General features: G+C 32.5%; 2 protein-coding genes across 2 annotated transcripts; both read left to right on the forward strand.

The window, feature by feature from the left end:
- The first annotated feature begins 13,752 nt into the window (after nt 1–13,752).
- On the forward strand, nt 13,753–15,722 carry LOC140021676 (UDP-glucose iridoid glucosyltransferase-like). Its single transcript, XM_072072961.1, has 2 exons — nt 13,753–14,429; nt 14,561–15,722. Exons 1-2 carry the CDS (start codon nt 13,946–13,948, stop codon nt 15,529–15,531), a joined length of 1,455 nt encoding a protein of 484 aa, XP_071929062.1. The 5' UTR covers nt 13,753–13,945; the 3' UTR covers nt 15,532–15,722.
- Nucleotides 15,723–19,805: 4,083 nt separating this feature from the next.
- LOC113717800 (UDP-glucose iridoid glucosyltransferase-like) lies at nt 19,806–21,625 on the forward strand. The gene is made up of 2 exons (XM_027242613.2): nt 19,806–20,304; nt 20,452–21,625. Exons 1-2 carry the CDS (start codon nt 19,821–19,823, stop codon nt 21,354–21,356), a joined length of 1,389 nt encoding a protein of 462 aa, XP_027098414.1. The 5' UTR covers nt 19,806–19,820; the 3' UTR covers nt 21,357–21,625.
- Nucleotides 21,626–21,881: the final 256 nt, after the last annotated feature.

Raw genomic sequence — 21,881 nt, forward strand, 5'->3', positions numbered from 1 at the left:
TGGTTACAAATTTTTTTGATTATTTGTTATTAATCATGTTTGATAATGGATTTGTAACTGAAAAGAGTAATTTAAATCTTATATTAAGTGAAATATATAGAATGATATACTATTTTTTATGTCATATGTTTTTCATCATTGATAATAAATATCAAATTCTTGTGTTTTTTTTTTAATATTTGGGTTGGTATTAGATTAATTAAACAATTTAGTAGATGAGGGGTAATGATGGAATCATATTATTTTTTTCTCTTCTAATATCACTTTTTTATTGTTGGTTAAACTTAGATGTTACAAGATAATAAACTTCAAGAAAGATTAGTGTAATTTTCAAAATTTGAAGAGAGACCAATAAAATAGTTAGAAATCTCAAGGGAGGTTCCCAAAATTATCCCTAATTTATAATGAACAATACTTAGGTATATAACAAGAATGAAAGTTTTGGGGGTGTATTTGAAACTGATGGCAAAGGCTAGGTTACTATTTGTATTTTGGAAACTAGCAACCAACGGCTCTTTCTGAAACAGCTTCTAACGCCTCTTTTGCAACCATACTCTTGTGTATAACAGCAAAATGAAGCAGCAACAGATGAAAATGCATCTTGTTGGGTGTTTGACGAGCTAAAGCAATAGCAGAAAAGAAGTTAGTATTATCTCACAAAAATTTATCGACCAACCTACGTATCTTCACGCGTCGTGCGAGAGGACCAAAAACTATTACCTGCACGTAGAGGTGTCAAAATGGGTGACTTGGGCGGGTTTGGGTTGGGTAAAATGGGTAATGGGTATAAGTGAGTCAACCCATTTATACCCATTTAATTAGATGGGTATAAATGGGTAAGTCAAAAAATGAATTGGGTAATCCAATTACCCATTTATAACCCATTTATTTTAATTTTTTGTAAATTCATTTAAATTCATTTTTGCAAACTAAGTTATCAATTTATACCGCTCTTTGTACCCATCATTAGTTTTAAATATTTACTTATAATGTTCAATAAGCCTAATTACCAAATTTTTTTCATTTATACTCTATTTCACAAAATTACATATTATTTAATAATTGAATAATAAGAATATAAAAATTTGAACTAAGTACTATAAAAGTTAATATAAAAATTTAATCCAAAAAATTTTAACCCCTAACATTTTTTCCATATATAAATTTAAAATTTCATTTTAGAAAGATAAGAAAAGAGGCTCAAATTTATCATAAATTGGTAATACCGAAAAATGAGCAAGTTAACAAACTAGGAGAAAACAAAATAATAAAATAAAACTAACAAATAATAATAATAATGAAACAAAAGTAGTTAACATCATGACAAAATGAAAAATTTGAAAAAAAAATGGGTGGGGGAAAAGAAGAGATTTAGGGGAAGAGAATTTTAAATGGGTTAATTGGGTTTGATGGGTTACCCAATAATACCCATTTAATAAATGGGTATTATTGGGTAACCCATTTATATCCATATACAAAAATTTAAGATACCCATACCCATCTATTCATGGACGGGTATGGGTAAATTTAGTTAAGTGGGTTGATTTGCCACATCTACCTGCACGTTAGGGTCGGGGGCTGGAACATGAATTGAAATACCTCAAATGGTTAGTTGAGATTTGTCAAAATACAAATCCAAAAGCCCAATCAAACATTTTTTTTTTGAAGCTTTACAAATATCTTTATTTTATGAATTCTAAAAGATCTCTTGGATTCGAGGATCCAGTTTTCATTTCCTTCATTCTATCTCACTCCAATTGTCAACACTCAACATTTTTTTGGTCGATTGTACCAAACAAAGAAAGAAGAAAGCATGAAAAGATATTCACAAATAATAAAATTCATACTAAAATATTCACAAACTTCATTCCTTTTTGAAAAATACTGAGGCTCCAAGTTTCATGTCTCTCTAATAATGATATTTTTTTTTCCTCGTTTTAACAAAGAATAATAGTGTTTAGACGGAACTGGTTAAAACATTGAGTTTCTCACAATGTGGATTGGATCTATACATATTGAAAGTGATCAAATAAAGATTGTTTATCATTTTCACCCCTCAAATTTTCTAAAACTCCCTTTTTACATTGCTCCCATCTCTTCCCACCCCCCTCCGTCCAAAAAAAATCTTTTTCGATTTTGTTCATTCTCTACATTGCCCCTAACATAAACAAAACTTTTATATTTATCCTATCGAAAATTTAAAAATCACCAAAGGAAAAGAGAATTTGAAAGATTTCTTAGTTAACATCACTGACGTTTAAAATTACTCTTTTGTCATCCTTATTAACATGTACTTAACCAAATCTTTGGCCTCCTAACCTCTGAATCCTAGCTTCATCGCTGCAGCCATGGAGTGGGGAAGCAATTGAGGCCGATATCAATTTTTACTTTAATAAAAGAATAAAACTTTCTTAATAAAAGAATCTTCAAGAAATTGCATCTTTAGAAAAAAATCAAAATATATTAATTGTAGGCACCAAGGGCACGGAACCTTCCAACAAAGATAAAAGGGAGAGGGACACAAATAGTTGTCAGTGCAATTGTTTGTAAATAATGTAGCATTTTTTGAACAAGTTGTAATTGGTCGCAAACCATTTGTACAGTTTTGTAATAGTCATATTAGAATCAGTTAATGTTATATTGTACATGTCAATTACTTCAGAGTGCTGTGATCTGAGCCACATATTTTCAAAATTTGTGACTATAACCGTGGCGAACCGTCCCTTTCTCTTGTCCGAAATAAGTATAAGAAAGGCCACTGACATTCCTAAAATTCTACTACTTCTCAACTAGTATGCCAAAAGAGGAGTCGATATTTTTGTCCTGAATTCGGTCAGATCTGAATTGTTTAATTCAAAATTTTAAAATATATTTATTTTTTTTAACTTTTGAATCGAAAGGTTGAGATATGGTCAACCAAATCTGACATTTCATTGCACCATGCGGTTGCACGCCGAGCAACCGTCGCCAACCACATGACTCACGAAATGATTGCTTTAGACAAAATTAGCCCAAATTCAAGTTAAGCACTTTTGTTTGAGTGTCAACAAATACCAATTGCCAGCCAATGGTCGTTGTGGATGACAATTCAAGCCAAGATTACACATGGTGATTAATATACTAATCAAAGCCAAGAAACAGCTTCATCCGGCTAAACCGTCGCCAAGCACATGACTCACGAAATGATTGCTTTAGACAAGACTAGCCCAAATTCAAGTTAAGCACTTTTGTTTGAGTGACAACAAATACCAGTTGCCAGCCAATGGTTGTGGATGACAATTCAAGCCAAGAAACAGCCCAGATTCCAGATGATGATTAATATACTAATCAAAGCATCGAAAAGGGCTCACTTTATCTCCCAACTTTTATAGCAACCATCAATTTACTCTCAAATGTTATTTTTTCGTCAGTTTACAAATTTCTGTTAGCCAACTCAGCAAATTGACTAAAAAGTTGGCCACGTGACCGTTGCTAATTTTTAGGACGAAGATACCTTGAAACCTTGTTTCTTTCTTCTCTTTTTTGCTCATAACATTTGCAACTATCTTGATATTTTTTTAAATTTCTTTTCTCTTAAAACGATATCCAGAATTTTTTATTCTTTTTCTTAAATCATTCACAACTCCCTTAATTTTTTAATTCTTATTTTCTTTATTTCTTATATCTTCTCTTAATTTCTTGGCTTCTCTGGCTACAAGTTTATAATATGAAATTTTTCTAGACCTATCTAAACTTTTTCATAAGCATCAAAAAAAATCATCTGTAACTTTTTATACTAGACACTATTTTTTTACTTTTTCCAAATTGATATAGCCTTTTTGCAAACTGTTAGAAAAAATTTAAAATGTCGTATGTTAAGAGACAATGGAGAAGATTAATTACCGATGTTGTTCTGGTAACAATAAAATTTGCGTATATAAGATGATACCACCAGATCAACCGAAAAAAAAATTAATTTGTATCGACCTCGAATGTATTAGTCATTGTACTGATCATGTATATCGACATAGCTTGAATTCACAATATCAAGTTTCGCTAACTGTTACTTATATACATATAGCATAATCATTGTCTACTTGGGCCAAAAACAATTCACTATCCGTCATTAGTAGGAAGCCACCAAAATTAATAACAAAATATCATCAATTCATCTAGAAAAAAAAGAACAAACATTATCATCTAATTGTTGACCATCAGAAACGTCATTTTTTGCCAACTAGTACGTTGGACTTTGAAGCAGCACGTGACGATCCTTTAGAGGGATGCCACTAGGTTAGTACATATTTGATTTCACCCATTTGCTTTCATCTGGAACTGGCATAATGAGGTTCATATAGGTCCCCTTGTCTATGTCAACCGTGTACCAATCATGAACAAAGTCAACTGGCTTACCATCTCCGGAAACCTTTATGGTAGGAACCTGCCTATGGTAGGAATGTCGGCAGAGAGCGACACGTGTTGGGGGTAAAATGGTCCAAACGGAGACGTTAAATTGTCGGAGAGCGCGTGCATAGGGAATCAAGTAGAAGCGTGTACGGATGGAAGCAAACAGCAGACTGACTTCCGTACTATGTTATTGCAAGTCTTTCCTTTGTACCAAATATTTGGTGACCCCACTTCTTCCCCATAGCGTCTGAATTAAGCTTCAACTTTGGCTTTCCATTATTGAAGTTCGGCTTCCACTATGGACCCGAATACCGAATGACACAATGTAACTACATTCATTTTATATTTATTTTTACATTACATATGCATGTCATTCTTTTTAGTGGTTGCACCTTATATTCGTGAACTATTTGCAGAAAAAAATAAAATTTTAGACTATACTAAATTTGTTATACCAAATATGTTATTCTCATTATTGTATTATTTGTTACGCCACTTTTCTCATTTTGTTAGGTCTACATTAATGCAAGTTTAATTCTTATTATGTCTCGTGTATCAGAAAATACATATTATCTTATTGACGTTGATACGTCCAATAGGTAATCAAATTGATGCTAAAATTTTAGAATGAATAAGTTGCTTTTGCATAAAGGTTGTAAAGGTTTCTTGAGACTTTATGAATTATTCTTCTTGCGTTTGCAAAAACAATTGCAGAAGATTTTTTGTAGTGGAAACGGAGTTAAAACTTGCTATAAGTTACTTTCCTATATTTCAATTTTATCCTAAAGGGTAATTTGCTGTTCAACCTAATTTTATTCCAATTTTATCCAACTAGTAAATTAACTTATGAAAAATAGTGAAGTGGATAATTTATGGAGGCAAGCCGTAAATAGTGGGTGGTTAACTGTAAAACGCCTTTATGTTTATTTTATTTCGATAAATAAATTTGTTTTTGAGAAAATGGATACTCTTTCCTTATAATGCAGGAAAGCCATAAACAGCGACTGTTTTATTAGAAAACGGGCTTATTTTCTTTTTTTTTCGAAAAGAAAATTTGTTTTTGGAAAAATGAGTGTTAAAATAAATTTTCTTTTAATCCGATCAATCAATTTTATCTAGACATCCATACAAAAATTTATTTATCGGATAAAATAAAAATAAACCTGTTTTTGAATACAACACTAGCTCTTTATGGCTTTCCGCCATTATAAGAATAGAGTACACATTTTTCCATAAAAAAAATTTATGGATAAAATAAAATTCTGCATAAACCCATTTTCCAATAAAACACTACCTCTTTATGACTTTCCTCCATTATAAGAACACAGTGCCCGTTTTTCTCATAAAAAATTTTATTTATCGGATCAAATAAAAATAAACCCGTTTTTCAATAAAACACTAGTTCTTTATGACTTTTTTCCATTATAAGAACAGCGTACCCATTTTTCTATAAAATACTAGCTCTTCCTGACTTTCCTCCATTAGAAGAATAGAGTACCCATTTTTGCATACAAAAATTTTATTTATCGAATAAAATAAAAATAGATCCTTTTTGAATAAAACACTAGCTCTTTATGACATTCCTCCATTATAAGAACATAGTACCCATTTTTCATAAACTAATTTATTTATTTGATAAAATAAAAATAAATCTATTTTTCAAAATAAGCACCAGCTACTTATAGCTTTCCTCCATAAATTATCTATTTTCTTAAGTTAATTTATTAGTTGGATATAATCAGAAAAAAATTAGGTTCAACAGAAAATTACCCTTTACGATAAGATTGAAATACAGGAAAGTAACCTATAGCAAGTTTTAACTCCATTTCCAATACAAAAAATCTTCTGAAATTCTTTTTACAAACGCAAGACACCTAATTCATAAAGTCTCAAGAAACCTTTACAACCGTTATACAAAAGCAACTTATTCATTCTAAATTTTTACCATCAATTTGATTATCTGTTGCACGTATCCACCTGAATAGGATATTATGTATTTTCTGGGACACGAGACATAATAACAATTACACTTGTATTAATGTAGACCCAACAAAATGAGAGAAATAGCGTAACAATTAATACACTAATAAGAATAACAAAGTTGGTATAACAAAATTAGTATAGTCCAGAATTTTTTTTTTCTGCAGATAGTTCATGAATATGAGATTGAACCACTAAAAAAAAGACATCTATATCTATCTATATATATATATATATATATATATAAATTTGAGAAAGAATTTTTAGCAACAAGCCTTCACACGTCTTCCCACTACCAATTCTATTTTTCTAGCATTTCACATTTAATTTAATTTATAAAATATATTTCTCTTAACTTCCACATCTACTCTTCACATTTGAAATTGTTAGTTACTTTTTAAAATCATTTCATTTCAAATTGTTGGTTAATGTGCATGTTATCTTATTTGTACTTCAACCTATCACGTTTTCGATTACCTTGCGTTATTTATGATTCTACTCCAATTAAAACTTCTATAAGACCATAACAAGAGATAACAAATATGACATCCTTTCATGCTTTCTTATTAATTTAAATAAGTAAGATTATTTACACTATATTTATGTTATTCACACTTCAATAATCATTTTGATCATATAGTTTTCATTAATTAGACTATATGATAAAACAAATGGTGGAATTACAAATAATAAAAAATGGAGTGCAAATAACATTTTTCTAAGTAAGAAGTGCCTTCCATGCCTTTCTAATTTAAATAAGTAAGAAGTGGCTCCACTTATATAGGAATTTGGTTTGAAATTTATTAGTGGGAAGGTAAATAAAGAGAAAACATTACCAAACTTAGTAAAAGTAAAAAAGTAAATAATAATATTTTATCTTTTAACTTAGTAATCCTAAGTAAAATAGCAAAATTATACAGAAAACAAAAGGAAATAATGTCGTGGATTTAAAAAATAAAGAATGGTACCATTCATGAAATCTAAATTATGAAATCACTAAATAAAAAAAAAGTACTACTGGCCTTTTAACGTGGAATTTTTTTTTTGATAAATATGATAATAACAACACCAATTCTACCAAAAATTTTTAAAAAAGTAACATTATAGTTTAAGAAAAAAATATAGAACATTCGACCCTAAAATACTACTTAATTTGTATATATCTAACCCAAATTTGACCCTGATTAGATTTGAATAAGAATGTAAAACCCAAACGCTAAGGATAACTTTTGGTATCATTAATTATTTTATGTATTCTTATTACCATCTTCATATGTAAGTATGTATTTGCTATGTTAAATAAAAGTTATCTTTAATTAGTTGGCAATATCTAGGCAGACAATTGAAATTATATGAATACAATAGTCTTTCAAAACAATTGACTATTGTATTCATATAATAGGCAATATTCGAACCTGTGCTTTTACCTTGCAGCCGCGGACAACATGTTAACGTTGCATCTCCACGCGCGATTCCACGGCTTAACGTCTCCGTTTGCAATCCATCCACCTGCAACACGTGTCGGCCTCTGGAGGCCTTCCTACCATAGACACGGTCGACGGGTTCCTACCATAAAGGTATCCTACCATCTCCATTCATAATTGCCACACAAGCATGTAACACATGGATGCCTATCATTACCCGCTCTTTACATTTGCAGTTGCCTTCATTAATAAAATCCCTTAGTGGTTTCAGCAATTTCCCACAGAACAATTGGAAAAAAAGTCACTAAGCTATTAACATTTGCGTATTTTTGTCATTAAACTATTTTTTAGCAAAAAATATCATTGAATTCTAAGAATCCTCTCTTTTTAACCATTCAGTCTAATTATGTCTGATTAAGACTCAAGGGAGATGGAAATCCATCATGCGAATCGGAGCTACGTAATATGCGGTCCACCTCTGCAGCCCATAGATCTTTAGCTGCAATATCAAAGCCCTAACCCTATTTCTATGAAAACTCAAGGTCACAGCCCTGGTCCTTTTCGAAACGGCATGCTGGAAAATCTCACTAGAAAGTACAAGCATCCTTTTCGAAACGGCATGCTGTAAAATCTCACTAGAAAGTACAAGCGTCATAGCTGTCTGAATCTCCGGGGAATTAATAATTGGATTCTTCTTGTACCTAGCCAGCCTGGAATCTTCATGAGCCCACCTCTCAAAAATATCATTAATGAAGCTGTCTATGATTCCCATGACATTGCGGAAGATTACGATGTCCAGTGAAATTGTTTCAACACCTTGAAGATGTAGATCTTTTAGGTCTCAACGCACTTCTTCGCCTTCTTCTTCTTCTTATCTCCTGCTGCAGCCTCGGTTGTTGTGAATTGTTAATTGATGGAGTCTTCTTTTGGATATTGAACACAGGTACCGCTGGCTCGTGGATTTGCCTCGTGAAGAAATAGGCTTTTATTGGTAGTAATATTTACGTGTGTTTATAGATTACTGTTGGGATTGAAGTATTGAACATAAGAAAGCAAGCAGCACAATTAAGGAATATGTATAAAATTAGAACAGTGTTGTCTTCTGTGTCTAAAACTAACAGTGCAATACACATTTGCTAGTATTATGACCTGTGTCATGCATGGGTTTACATATTAGATTGATTGCAAGAAAGAGTTTATTGAATTGAATAAATCTCTTCGGATTGAAATCTTTTTCCAAAAAAAATTGGCGGCATCATAAATATTTTTACAAATCACATTTTCATCTCAAATGCATCACAAATCCAAAAAGTACTACACTATGCTTTTTGAAAATGTCTTCCAAACAATCTTCACTCCAAATTGGCCTACCAATTTTTGGATAGGTGGGAAAACTTTATTGTAAATTTGTTTCTATAAAATGCTCTGGATAAGGTGCTTTTAAAGTTTTAAAAATTTCTTTTAATATTGCCGCTATCTCTATGCCATCCCAAGTCATCTATGCCATCTCCTTCATTTCCCTTCCTGCCTATCTAGTCCAAATGAACATAAAATAGGACTACTAAATTTACTAGTTAAATAAAGGGACTTTCTAAGGGCACCTGTTAATGTGGATAAAAAAATAACTTGTTTAATTAATGCATTAATTATTTTGTATTCTAGGAAGCTAATTATTAGGAATTCACATTGTAAATGACATAACTAACCTTTACCCTAAAATAAACATTACAAATCTTCTACTAGCATTCAACTTTCTACCGCCAAAATTCTCTCTCTCTCTCCCCCCCCCTCTCTCTCTCTCTCTCTCTCTCTCACACGTCAAAAATAATATCTTTCTCTCTATGGCTCCAAAAATAATGCTTTTAATAAAAAATCGCAAAAATGGAGCCATTAAGATGCATAAAACCCTAAGTTAGCAGGAAGTTAGATCCAAAGGCAAGGATAACACTCAAAGGTACATCTTATTATGCCATTCCATCTTTTCTTTTCTCTGTCAATTCATTAATTTAATCTTTTGTAATTAATTCTTAAATTATTCTTTTCTAGATGAGGATTATGTTAAAATTAAGTTTGTCTTCTTTTCATGTTTATATGATATCTAAAGATAAATTTTTAAACGAATTTGGTGATGGTAGTTTTCTTGTTTATACGATGTTTATACTTGTTATCATGTCTATGTTTTCTTGTAGTTTTATGTTCCTACTATTGATTTCAATTTTTTTTACACCTCTACTATTCTTGCAGGTCTTATCCCTTTTTTTGTACTCTTTCCTTCTCCTTCCCAGTTATTATCTCTATATACCCAACTTTTAGAAGATTGAAGATATTAGTAGGTTCTTCTCGTGGTAAGTAGGGGTATGCATCAGAATCGAAATTGATAATTCGAAACTTTGAATTCAAAATTTTTTGAAATTTTGGAATCAGAAATTCCGACCGAATTCAAATTCGTTCCGAATTCAATTTGGAATTGAGTAAATTTCGATTTCACTGAATTCGGGAACCCTTTTTTTTCCTTTATTTGATTTGAAACATAGAAACATGGAATATTATATATAAAAAATATTGTATAAAAATATTATATAGATAATGTTATATATATATAAAATACCGAATTTGAAATCGAATACCGATTTCGAATTGTGAATTCGAAATCGAATATTTCGATTTGACAAACCCCATTACCGAATTCAAACCAAATTCACATATTTCGAAATTGGAAAACCTTATTTTCATTCTGAATTTCGAATTATCGATTTCAAAAATTTCGTATTCAATTCGAATTCAGTCGGTAAATCGAAATTTTTCGATTTTACATACTTCTAGTGGTAAGTAATTTCTTTGCTTCTCTATTTTCTTAACATAATTACATAATTAGTTGTTTTTTTTTGCTGCTCTTTTTTTTTTTGGCTTTGAACCATCAACAGTAGCTTTGTTAAACTTGGTGGAAAATTATGTGACTTTAGCTAACAAATAAAGGGCAGTCACAACTGTACCAGGACAACAAATTTAGGCACTAAAATCAATGATAATGTAAAATAATAAGAACTTTTGAATAGTATTTCACACTTTAAGTTCATAAATTTGTTGCATTTTTAAGGAATAAATTGTTGTACGAGTGCATACGTAGAGTAAGTTGTAGACGCTACCAAACCTTGGCTTATTAACCTAAAAATCCTTAGTGGGAAGCTCTTGACGATGTAGCAAATAAACGGAAGAAAACTGTTTCTAATGCTGGAGATTTCAATCCAATATTTTCATTAAAGGTTTAGAATAGATTATTGTAGTTTTGGTTATTTCATTTTTTTAAATCACTTCTCAATTAAACAGTGAATTTACTTTGTTTTAATTCCACTAATATTTCAAATGGTCTGTTTTGTCATTTAGAAAAAATTTTCCTTGTTAATAGTTTTCCAAAACTAAAGACATCACCTTTTAAATGTTAAAATTCATTAATTAGGGTAACTTTATTCATGTTAACGGGCACCCGTTAGCTGAACTGCTAAACAAATAATATGTTCATCTGTACATGCTTCATGCCTTAAATAATTAGTTTTTATATTTTTGTTTCCATAACTTAATTCAACAGGTATAAACATTAATCATAGAACCAAAATTCCTGTGTTGGTAATGTGAAGTTTAGAAGTAAGAACTATGATAATAAAAGTGAGGAGCGATGAATATCAGTTTTCAAGGAAAAAATAAAAATTTAGATGTAGTTATAAGTTTTCCTTTTCCTTTTGTGAAAAAATATAGTTTACAACCTCATTTTGAAATACCTAATAAAAAAAGATGTATTACTGAACGGATACAAATTATAATTAGTTCAGAATTGTTTTTCGTTTGAAATGAATTCGAACAGTGTTTAAGAAATCAAGAAGAAGATTTCTTTCTAATATATAATAAATATATGTGAATGTATGGAACTTAAAATTGGGAATTGCGACAGAAGAAAGTGAAGAGTTAAATAAGTGTATTCATATAGGGTATTATGTATTATCTTTGGGATTTGCAAATTCTGGTTATTATTTTGAATATTAGTTGTTCAATAAAAATAAAAGCTTTGTCGTACTTTTTCATTTTCCAAAATGAAATCTATGACCAAATTTTAGAACACTCATGATCAATGAAAGAAATACATATTATTGAATATAGTTAACTGATAATGTGTGAAAAAGTATTTCAATTAGAAAATTATGAGAATTTTGATCTTCATTTGAGCATCAAGTTGACATATTTCTCTTTTTGTGTAATAAAACTGATACCAATACGTGAAAATTTGATATATTGGGTTTTGTTGCTGTTTGCATTATAGTGGATTATATATAGTTGATAATTGTGACCGCCAAATCTAAAGAAAGCATTTTATTTTGTGTTTGTTCTTGATAATTTTCTGAAGATCTATGTAAAAATTACTGTGTTGTTAAATAAAAATATTCATGTTATCTTTTTAGACTTGTATCTTTTGTAACATTAAGCGCTATATTAATTTTAGGTAAACTTTCTACGTACTAACAATGTATATAGGAGTGGATGTAGAAGTAAACCGCATAATATAAGTTCAATTTTGAAATTCAAATTTTACATATATAGCATACAACAACACCAGTTTGTGTAAAACATTCTTAATAGGGGTGGCAATTCTCGATACAATCCGAAAATATGAATCGAACCCAATACCAAATTATCAGATATGGGTTTACTCTTCACTAGTTTGGGTTAAAATCAGGTCAAATCCAAATAATCCACCAAGCAGATAGATCCAAATCAGGTCAAACATGGGTTGACCCGTTTGACCCATCTAAGCCGTTAAATCTGTAAGCTTGTAATTTAATAAATAAATTGGAGACATAAAGTAAATTAAAAAAATTAACCAATTTTCATGCACATAGGAGTAAATTATTTGGATAGCTACAAAACTTTTTGAACAGTGGAATTTTGGTCACTCAACTATTAATAGTATGTTTTTAACCACTAAACCATTAAAAATATAAATTTTGAATAATTTCATCTAATTCCATCGTTAATTCTGCTAAATCTAATTATTAATAGTATGTCTCTTAAATTGTGCGACCCCTTAGATCTAGCCGAGTTAATAGTGGAATTAGATGAAATGATCCAAAGTTTACACTTTTAATAGTTCAGCAAGTAAAAATATGCTATTAATAGTTGAATGATCAAATCTCAACTATTCAAAAAGTTTAAAGGCTACTCCGATAACTTTTCAATTTCCACACACATATAGGGATATAAAAAAGGTATGTACACACATATACGTAGACATTATATGTGCATGTTTGTCTTATTATTCCAACTGCTTATTGTTTTCTTTCTTTTCAATTGTTTGCCGAGGCATTATGTTTTGTTTCCATTTTCATTAACAATTCAAGTGTAACTACATTTTCCATCTACTATTCTGTCCAACTTTCACACCTTTTATAATTGCGAGGCCGTCCCTACCAAATTGCACATCTATCTTTTTTATGCTACCAACCGGTTCCCCCTCGCACAATATTCCTTAGTCTTTGTCACTCTAATCCCTCACTCACCACATACTTCGCTCATTTACACATTATTCATGCACTTCGGATATACACGTTTCGTTCAATGGCTACCCGGATAACTTTTCAATTTCCACACACATATATGTATACATTTATATGTGCGTGTTTGTCTTATTATTCCAACTGCTTATTTTTAAATTGTTTGCCGACGCCTTACGTTTTGTTTTCGTTTCATTAACAATTCAAGTGCAATTACAATTTTCATCTACTATTCTGTCCAACTTTCACACCCTTTTTATAATTGCGAGGCCATCCCTAGTATTTGTCAGTCCCTCGCTTACCTACCCCATACATTTTTTATTCACTTTTTCCTCTCCCCGTTCATATACACATTATTCCATGCCCTTCGGGCTTCCATCCCCAAATTCACGCACACGTGCCTTGCATTAATGACGAGCTCTTATAGGAACGGTCCAAGTGTTCCTACCATAAATGGATCCATGAACCAATATGCAGCTTTCTGCCATGAGCCAAACCAATCTTAATTTGACTCCCCAAGTCGCTATAATACCTGTTAAGTTCCAGACCTGGAGATAAAGTCAGGAGATTGAACTTTATCATTTCATCAGTTTTGTAGGATCTGTGGAGAGAGAGATGGAACAAAGCAGAACTCAAAAACACACAGTAGTGTTAGTTCCATTGCCCCTTCAGGGGCATATGACTCCAATGCTTCAGCTGGGGAGTGTTCTTTACTCTAAGGGGTTCTCCATCGTAGTTGCACACTCTGAATTCAGACCTCCCAATCCTCTGAACCATCCTGAATTCATCTTTCACCCCTTGTCGGACGGTTTATCTGGTTATCAGGCCTGTATCGACAATTTAATGCATCTCATATTAGCTATCAACAGCAACTGCAGAGCACCTATGGAGGACTACATGGTTCAACTCATGGAAGATCAGAAGCTGCAGGGCCACCAGGTTTCTTGTATCATATATGATTCCCACTTGTGCTTTGTTGATTCGGTTGCTACTCATCTAAAGATTCCAGGCATAATTTTAAGGCCTGATATGGCTGTTTACATGCTAGCTTTTCGCTACATCTGTCAACTTGAAGCAGAAAATCGTATTCCTATTCCAGGTAAATAGCAAACTATTGGTTCAATATCTCAATAAAAAAATCTTTACATGAAATCTTTGAGTTCTTTAAGTTATAAGTTAGTCATTTTCTGAACTTATGGCGGCAAAATATTGAAATATTGCGATTCACAGAGTCCAGGCTGCAGGAACCTGTACCAGAGCTCCATCCTTTGAGGTTTAAGGATTTACCGCATCCAATTACTAAAGAAATACCCGAATGGATTATGGATTTCTTCGTTTCTTCAGTTAATATACGCTCTTCTGTGGCCATCATTTTGAATACAACAGATTGTCTTGAGCATTCAACCTTATCACGGCTTCAGCAATGTTACAAAGTCCCATGCTTCCGAATTGCGCCTCTCCACAAGTTGGGAGCTGCAGCCACATATACAAGCTTCCTGGAAGAGGACCAAAGTTGCATTGCTTGGCTCGAAAAGCAACCTCCAAATTCAGTGCTCTATGTAAGCTTGGGCAGCCTAGCATGCGTAAATGAACAAGAGCTAACAGAAACAGCTTGGGGCCTGGCAAACAGTGGCATTCCATTTATATGGGTTCTTAGATCAGATTCTATGGATGGATCTCAGTTGGAAGATCACTTTCCTGAGGGCGTCATAGCATTACTAGGAGAAAGAGGCTTAATAGTCAAATGGGCACCTCAGAAAAAGGTTTTGGCACATAGGGCTGTGGGGGGGTTTTGGAGCCACTGTGGCTGGAATTCAACAATAGAAAGCATCTGCGAAGGCGTTCCAATGATTTGCAGACCACATTTTGCAGACCAATTATCAAATGCAAGATACTTGACTTATGAATGGAAGGTAGGCCTGGAAATTGAGAATGTGCTGGATAGAGGGAGCATTGAGAAATCTATAAGACGACTAATGGTTGATGCAGAAGGCAAAGAAATGAGGCAAAGAATGTCAGTGATGAAAGATAAACTAGAAGCTGGTTTGCAGAAAGGTGGTTCTTCTTATGAGTCCTTGAATGAATTGACAGAGTTTATCTCCCAACTTCCAAGCATGGTTCAAGAAGGTAAAGTTGATGATCCAGCAACCTCAGTCAGTAAAAATTTAATCCAGTTTGAAGGGCTCAAAAATTTGGTTTAGTTCTTGGGGTGCCCAAAGTGGCAGGCTGAATTTGCATATTAAGGTTTCATTTCGTCTCAACTTCGAATTTCAGAATCAAATTTGTTTTGGCTACCTCCTTTGTTCCAGTAATTTTGACATTTTGGAAATGTGATATATAATCCGAGTTTTGTTCCTTTAAAAGTGATGTAGCATTTGGTGTTTGCAGGTGCTGCTGTGAGTTTGAGGATTACGTAGTTTTTTAATTGCATTTTGTGCTATTATGTAGTTTGAGGATTATCAGGGGGAGAAAACTAACATTTTTAAATTTTTTTATAGGCTATTTTAAATGTTTCAAAAAAAATTGCATCCCCTCAGCTGACCATGGCTCCGCCACTTATAAGATTGGCCACGACCAAAAAATGAGGAACAAAAGCCAACATTTACCTTGAAGGATATATGTTACTATGTCTAACTGAATTTTTTTTTTGTTTTAAGAATTTTCTGAGTATTTTAGCAATTACTATATATAGAAGAAAAGAGATTGTGGAATATGTACTAAAAACGATATTTGAGCTTGAGGTAATATGACTTTGGCTCCATTTGGGGTTAATTAAGTGAAAAATGATATTCAAATGTGTTCTAATAATCTTTGGTATGGAACTTGAATTCAAACGCCTACAAGAATAATTGGCTGAGTCGAGACTTATCAAAACATCACAAAAAAATCCAGTAAATACCTCTATTCATAATCACTATTTTTGCAAATAAAATGATAAAGGAGTGGTCAAATACCTGTTGGTGATGAATTGCACGTACTTTCCTTAGATAGCCAAATGGGCTTTTTCCTCATTCTATCTCACTACAATTCTTCATAATCGTTATTAATTATTTGGACTCGTACAAAAGAAAGAAAAAAAATTTCATAATCGGAATACTATTCTTTTTTTTTTTTACTTTTCTTTCCCTCTTGACACCCTTCTTACTCCCAAATTATCAATCTATAATTTGAATTTTTAACCTGATACTGAATTAATAATTTAAAGAAGAAATGGATATCAATCATGGAATCAAGAAGCTGTCTGGCTTATATTACTTGTACATTAGTCTAGTGATATCAATCATTATTAGAGTAGGTCAATCTTTATTTGAGTAACACGATGTTGCTTCACAAGTCTGCCATGTGCAATCTGTATAAGAGACTGGCTAGTGCAAGTTGTACAACCTTAATTTTTTAGAGTGTGATGCATCTACATTCTAGAAATTCATGAGTTTCTAGAGAAAAGTTGAGGAAAAGCACTGAGATAGGGGAACGTCAATATATTAATTATTGGAGGAGAAGAGAAAGACCACTGAGATTTGTGTTTCTCAGCTGTATGCCAGAAGTAGAGCTGTATGCCAGAAGTAGAGGTGGCAATTTGTCCCAAGTCCCAATGGGCTACCCATGCCCAAAAGGACTTTGGGTGGAAAGAGTATTGTAATTTGATATTGGGTTTAAAATGGGATACATCCCAATTGTACCAATTATTTGATGGGAAATGTTGGGATACTTGGGTGCCCATTGGGTCCAAATATCTTCCCAAAAATTTCATTTATCCAAAAATTCATCTCTGATTTTCTTTCTGTTGCAAAAATCTGATTTTTTTTTTCACTTCCATTTTCTTTCTTTTCCTTTGTTCACTTTCCTACAAAAGAAAACCAATTAAGTAAAAATGATTTCATTTAAACAACTTTAAAAAAATAAAGATAACAATAAAAATAAAATGAATTGGTAAAATTTTGGTATCTACAAGAATCAATGCTTTACTAACAACTGTTGGCACCCCTTTACCCCTTTACGTTGATTTTGTGCTAATTGTTAAACTATCTACATAGATTTCTATATGCAACCCTGTTATCAATTTTTAATCAGCTTCTTCGTTTCTATGCTAGCTTTATTCAGCATTTAATGTGAATTTCTTTTGTATCAATTTTTGGAAATTTTAAGAATGTCAGTAAGAATGAATTTGGTGTTAAAAAATCTTGTTTCCAGTCCTTGTGTCAGACAACATTATGTCATATTTAGGTAGAGACGATTACTAACCTTACCCATATCCTTGGACAGTGATGAGGATAAATGTCCAACAGCCTCAGTATCCTGGCTATCTTGATATCTGTTGGAATATAGCTGTATATCTATCTTTTCCTTTATTTGTTAATCCAATTTTTGGTTTAATCCAGGGAGAAGATATGTTCATTCTTATCAAAATGTTATGTCTTTTTAAAGTAACTGTTGATCGTTCTAGAGTGTAAATGAATTCAGTAAAATATAAATTCACAATAAGATCAAAAGAAATTTAATAAATAAAAATATTAAAGTTATATAAAACATAAAAAAAAGAATTAAAGGAAAAAATATAGAAAATAGATTTGGGTATTGGGCGGGATCAATCTAAACCCATCCTAAAGTGATCCCGCCCAAATTAGGCCCAAAACACATATGGGTAAGGTTAGTCCCAAACTTATATGATTCGGTTCCATTTCGAACCCAAGTAAATCCCGCCCATCCCGCCCATTTTGCCACCTCTAGCCAGAAGGGGCCCTTAATACAGCTGTAGAAAATGGCTTGCAAATTAATTGATTAGATAAAAAAAACAGCCCAAATTCAAGAGCACTTTAGTAATAGAAAGCCGACAAAGACGAAGGGTTGGTCATTGTCCGATGACAATGGAAATCAAGAAATAGCCCACATTCAAAATGAATTTTATTACTTTTTTACTTATATCTGATAATTAAAACACTCTATTAAATATCCTATTATAATATGAACAACTACATGTCACTGAGTTGATTGAATAATTTTTTTTTTTTTTGCATTTCAATTGGTTATCAATAAATTTTCAATTGAAATAGAGATGTTATAATTGTTTAAATTATTCAATGAAATTATCAATTTTAGATGAACATAACTATAAATGCTTTAAAATTTTATTATTGAAATATTTGATTTAATATGACGGAAAGACAAGAAAAGGTACCGAGAAAGCCTATCTTCACTTCATTTCAATCTCATTGATTTGGTTCTTGTGTATCGAGAAAGCCTTGCTGATTGATTTTCTTGGCCAATACTTTAGCCTTGACAGTGGCGGATCCATCTATTGGTCCATGGGGGCCACGTGTTCCCACTGATCCCAAAAATAAATAAATAAATAAATAGAGTTTAGACACACACTTTTTAAAAAAAAAAAAGGTTTAAGGGATAATTTCATAAACCTCCATTGAGATTTCTAATAATTTCGCTGAACTTTCTTAATATTTTAGAAATTACATTTACCGCTCTTGTCCAACAAAAATAAATATTAACCTTACTATTTTAATAAAACTCCCCTGTTATGTATGTAAATAGAAAGAATGGGATTTATAATTTTTTTTCGTTTCATTTTCTCTTCTTGTTCCTCTTTTTTTTAAAAAATATTTTACGAGTAAAACTATAGAACTATGAACTATAAGTACTAACTCTAGTCACTATGATTACTAGATGTTGACTAGTGATATTTTTTTTTTGACAATTTTATATGTGATCCGATATTTTTTTGATCTTTTTTCTTTATATCAAAAGCAACAATAAGTTAAGAAGAAACTGTTTAAAATTACTACTAAACTATGTGGGACGTGGGACAGAGAGGGTTGAACCTGTCCAATTTTTGGATGGCAGATTATTTGAGATAATTTTATAAAAAAAAAATATATTAGCACTTTTTTTATGTAATGTATGTAAGATAAAAAGTAATTAAAAAATGTGTTGATAATGCAAATAAGTCAGTGTGTATAAATAAGGTGTAAATAATATGTAATCCAAACAAACACGGTATGTTTTTAGCCACTGAACAAAATTTTGGATAATTCCATCTAGTTGACTTTGTCAGATCCAATTATTAATAGTACGTTTCGTAAATTGTACGAATCATTAAATCTAATAGAGTTAATAGTGAAATTAGATAGAATGACCTAATATTTATATTTATAATAGTTAAGTGAATAAAAATATATGAATGGTCAAATTTTAACTGTTCAAAAAGTTCAATAGTTGCCCAAATAACTTTTCAAATTTCACACACAGATGGGGACATAAAAAAAGTATGTACACGCACATACATGTGTTTGTCTTAGTATTCCAACTGGTTATTTTTGTTTCATCTCAATTGTTTGCCGACGCCTTATGTTTTGTTCCCGTTTTCATTAAAAATTCAAGTGTAATTACATTTTCATCGGCTATTCTGTCCAACTGTCACACCCGTCCTTAGATTGAATTTTACCATTTCATCAGTTCTGTAGGATCTGTGGAGAGAGATATGGAACAAAGCAGAACTCAAAAACACACAGTAGTGTTAGTTCCATTGCCCCTTCAGGGGCATATGACTCCAATGCTTCAGCTGGGGAGTATTCTTTACTCTAAGGGGTTCTCCATCGTAGTTGCACACTCTGAACTCAGACCTCCCAATCCTCTGAACCATCCTGAATTCATCTTTCACCTCTTGTCGGACGGTTTATCTGGTTATCAGGCCTCTATCGACAATTTAAAGCATCTCGTATTAGCTATGAACAGCAACTGCAGAGCACCTATGCAGGACTACATGGTTCAACTCATGGAAGATCAGAAGCTGCAGGGCTACCCGGTTTCTTGTATAATATATGATTCCTACTTGTGCTTTGTTGATTCGGTTGCTACTCATCTAAAGATTCCAAGCATTGTTTTAAGGCCTAATATGGCTGCTTACATGCTATCTCGTCGCTACATCTGTCAACTTCAAGCAGAAAATCGTATTCCTTTTCCAGGTAAATTGCAAACTAATGGTTTAATATCTCATTTTTTTTTAAAAAAAAAAAAGAAATCTTTACATGAAAGATTTCAGTCCTTTAAGCTGTAAGTTAGTCATTCTCTGAACTTCTGGTGGCAAAAAATTGGAATATTGCGATTCACAGAGTCCAGGCTGCTGGACCCTGTACCAGAGCTCCATCCTTTGAGGTTTAAGGATTTACCGTATCCAATTACTAATGAAATACCCGAATGGATTATGGATTTCTTCGCTTCTTCAGTCAATATACGCTCTTCTGTGGCCATCATTTTGAATACAACAGATTGTCTTGAGCATTCAACCTTATCACGGCTTCAGCAACGTTACAAAGTCCCATGCTTCCCAATTGCGCCTCTCCACAAGTTGGGAGCTGCAGCAACATCTACAAGCTTCCTGGAAGAGGACCAAAGTTGCATTGCTTGGCTCGAAAAGCAACCTCCAAATTCAGTGCTCTATGTGAGCTTGGGCAGCCTAGCACGCGTAAATGAACAAGAGCTAACAGAAACAGCTTGGGGACTGGCAAACAGTGGAATTCCATTTATATGGGTTCTTAGATCAGATTCTAAGGATGGATCTCAGTTGGAAGATCACTTTCCTGAGGGCGTCAAAGCATTACTAAGAGAAAGAGGCCTAATAGTCAAATGGGCACCTCAGAAAAAAGTTTTGGCACATAGCGCTGTGGGGGGATTTTGGAGCCACTGTGGCTGGAATTCAACAATAGAAAGCATCTGCGAAGGCGTTCCAATGATTTGCAGACCACATTTTGCAGACCAATCATCAAATGCAAGATACTTGACTTATGAATGGAAGGTAGGCCTGGAAATTGAGAATGTGCTGGATAGAGGGAGCATTGAGAAATCTATAAGACGACTAATGGTTGATGCAGAAGGCAAAGAAATGAGGCAAAGAATGTCAGTGATGAAAGATAAACTAGAAGCTGGTTTGCAGAAAGGGGGTTCTTCTTATGAGTCCTTGAATGACTTGACAGAGTTTATCTCCCAATTAACTTCCAAGCATGGTTCAAGAAGTTAAAATTGATGATCCAGCAACTTCAGTCAGTTAAAATTTAATCCAGTTTGAAGGGCTAAAAAATTTGGCTTAGTTCTTGGGGTGCCCAAAGTGGCAGGCTGAATTTGCATATTAAGGTTTCATTTCGTCTCAACTTCTAATTTCAGAATCAAATTTGTTTTGGCTACCTCCTTTGTTCCAATAATTTTGACATTTTGGAAATGTGATATATGATCCGAGTTTTGTTCCTTTAAAAGTGATGTAGCATTTGGTGTTTGCAGGTGCTGCTGTGAGTTTGAGGATTATGTAGTTTTTTAATTGCATTTTGTGCTATTATGTAGTTTGAGGATTATGAGGGGGAGAAAACTAACATTTTTAATTTTTTTTAGGGATAATTGCAGAAACCTCCCCCCTGAGGTTTCTGACATTTGCACTGACCTCCCCTGTAGTTTAAAAAATTACACTAACCTCCCCTGAAGTTACTAATCCTTTACAAATTCAGTCCAAACGATTAAAATATTATTTTAGGGAGTGAAATTAGAATTTTTT

This window comes from Coffea arabica, chromosome 11e (assembly GCF_036785885.1).
Source record: "Coffea arabica cultivar ET-39 chromosome 11e, Coffea Arabica ET-39 HiFi, whole genome shotgun sequence".
Classification (NCBI taxonomy): domain Eukaryota; kingdom Viridiplantae; phylum Streptophyta; class Magnoliopsida; order Gentianales; family Rubiaceae; genus Coffea; species Coffea arabica.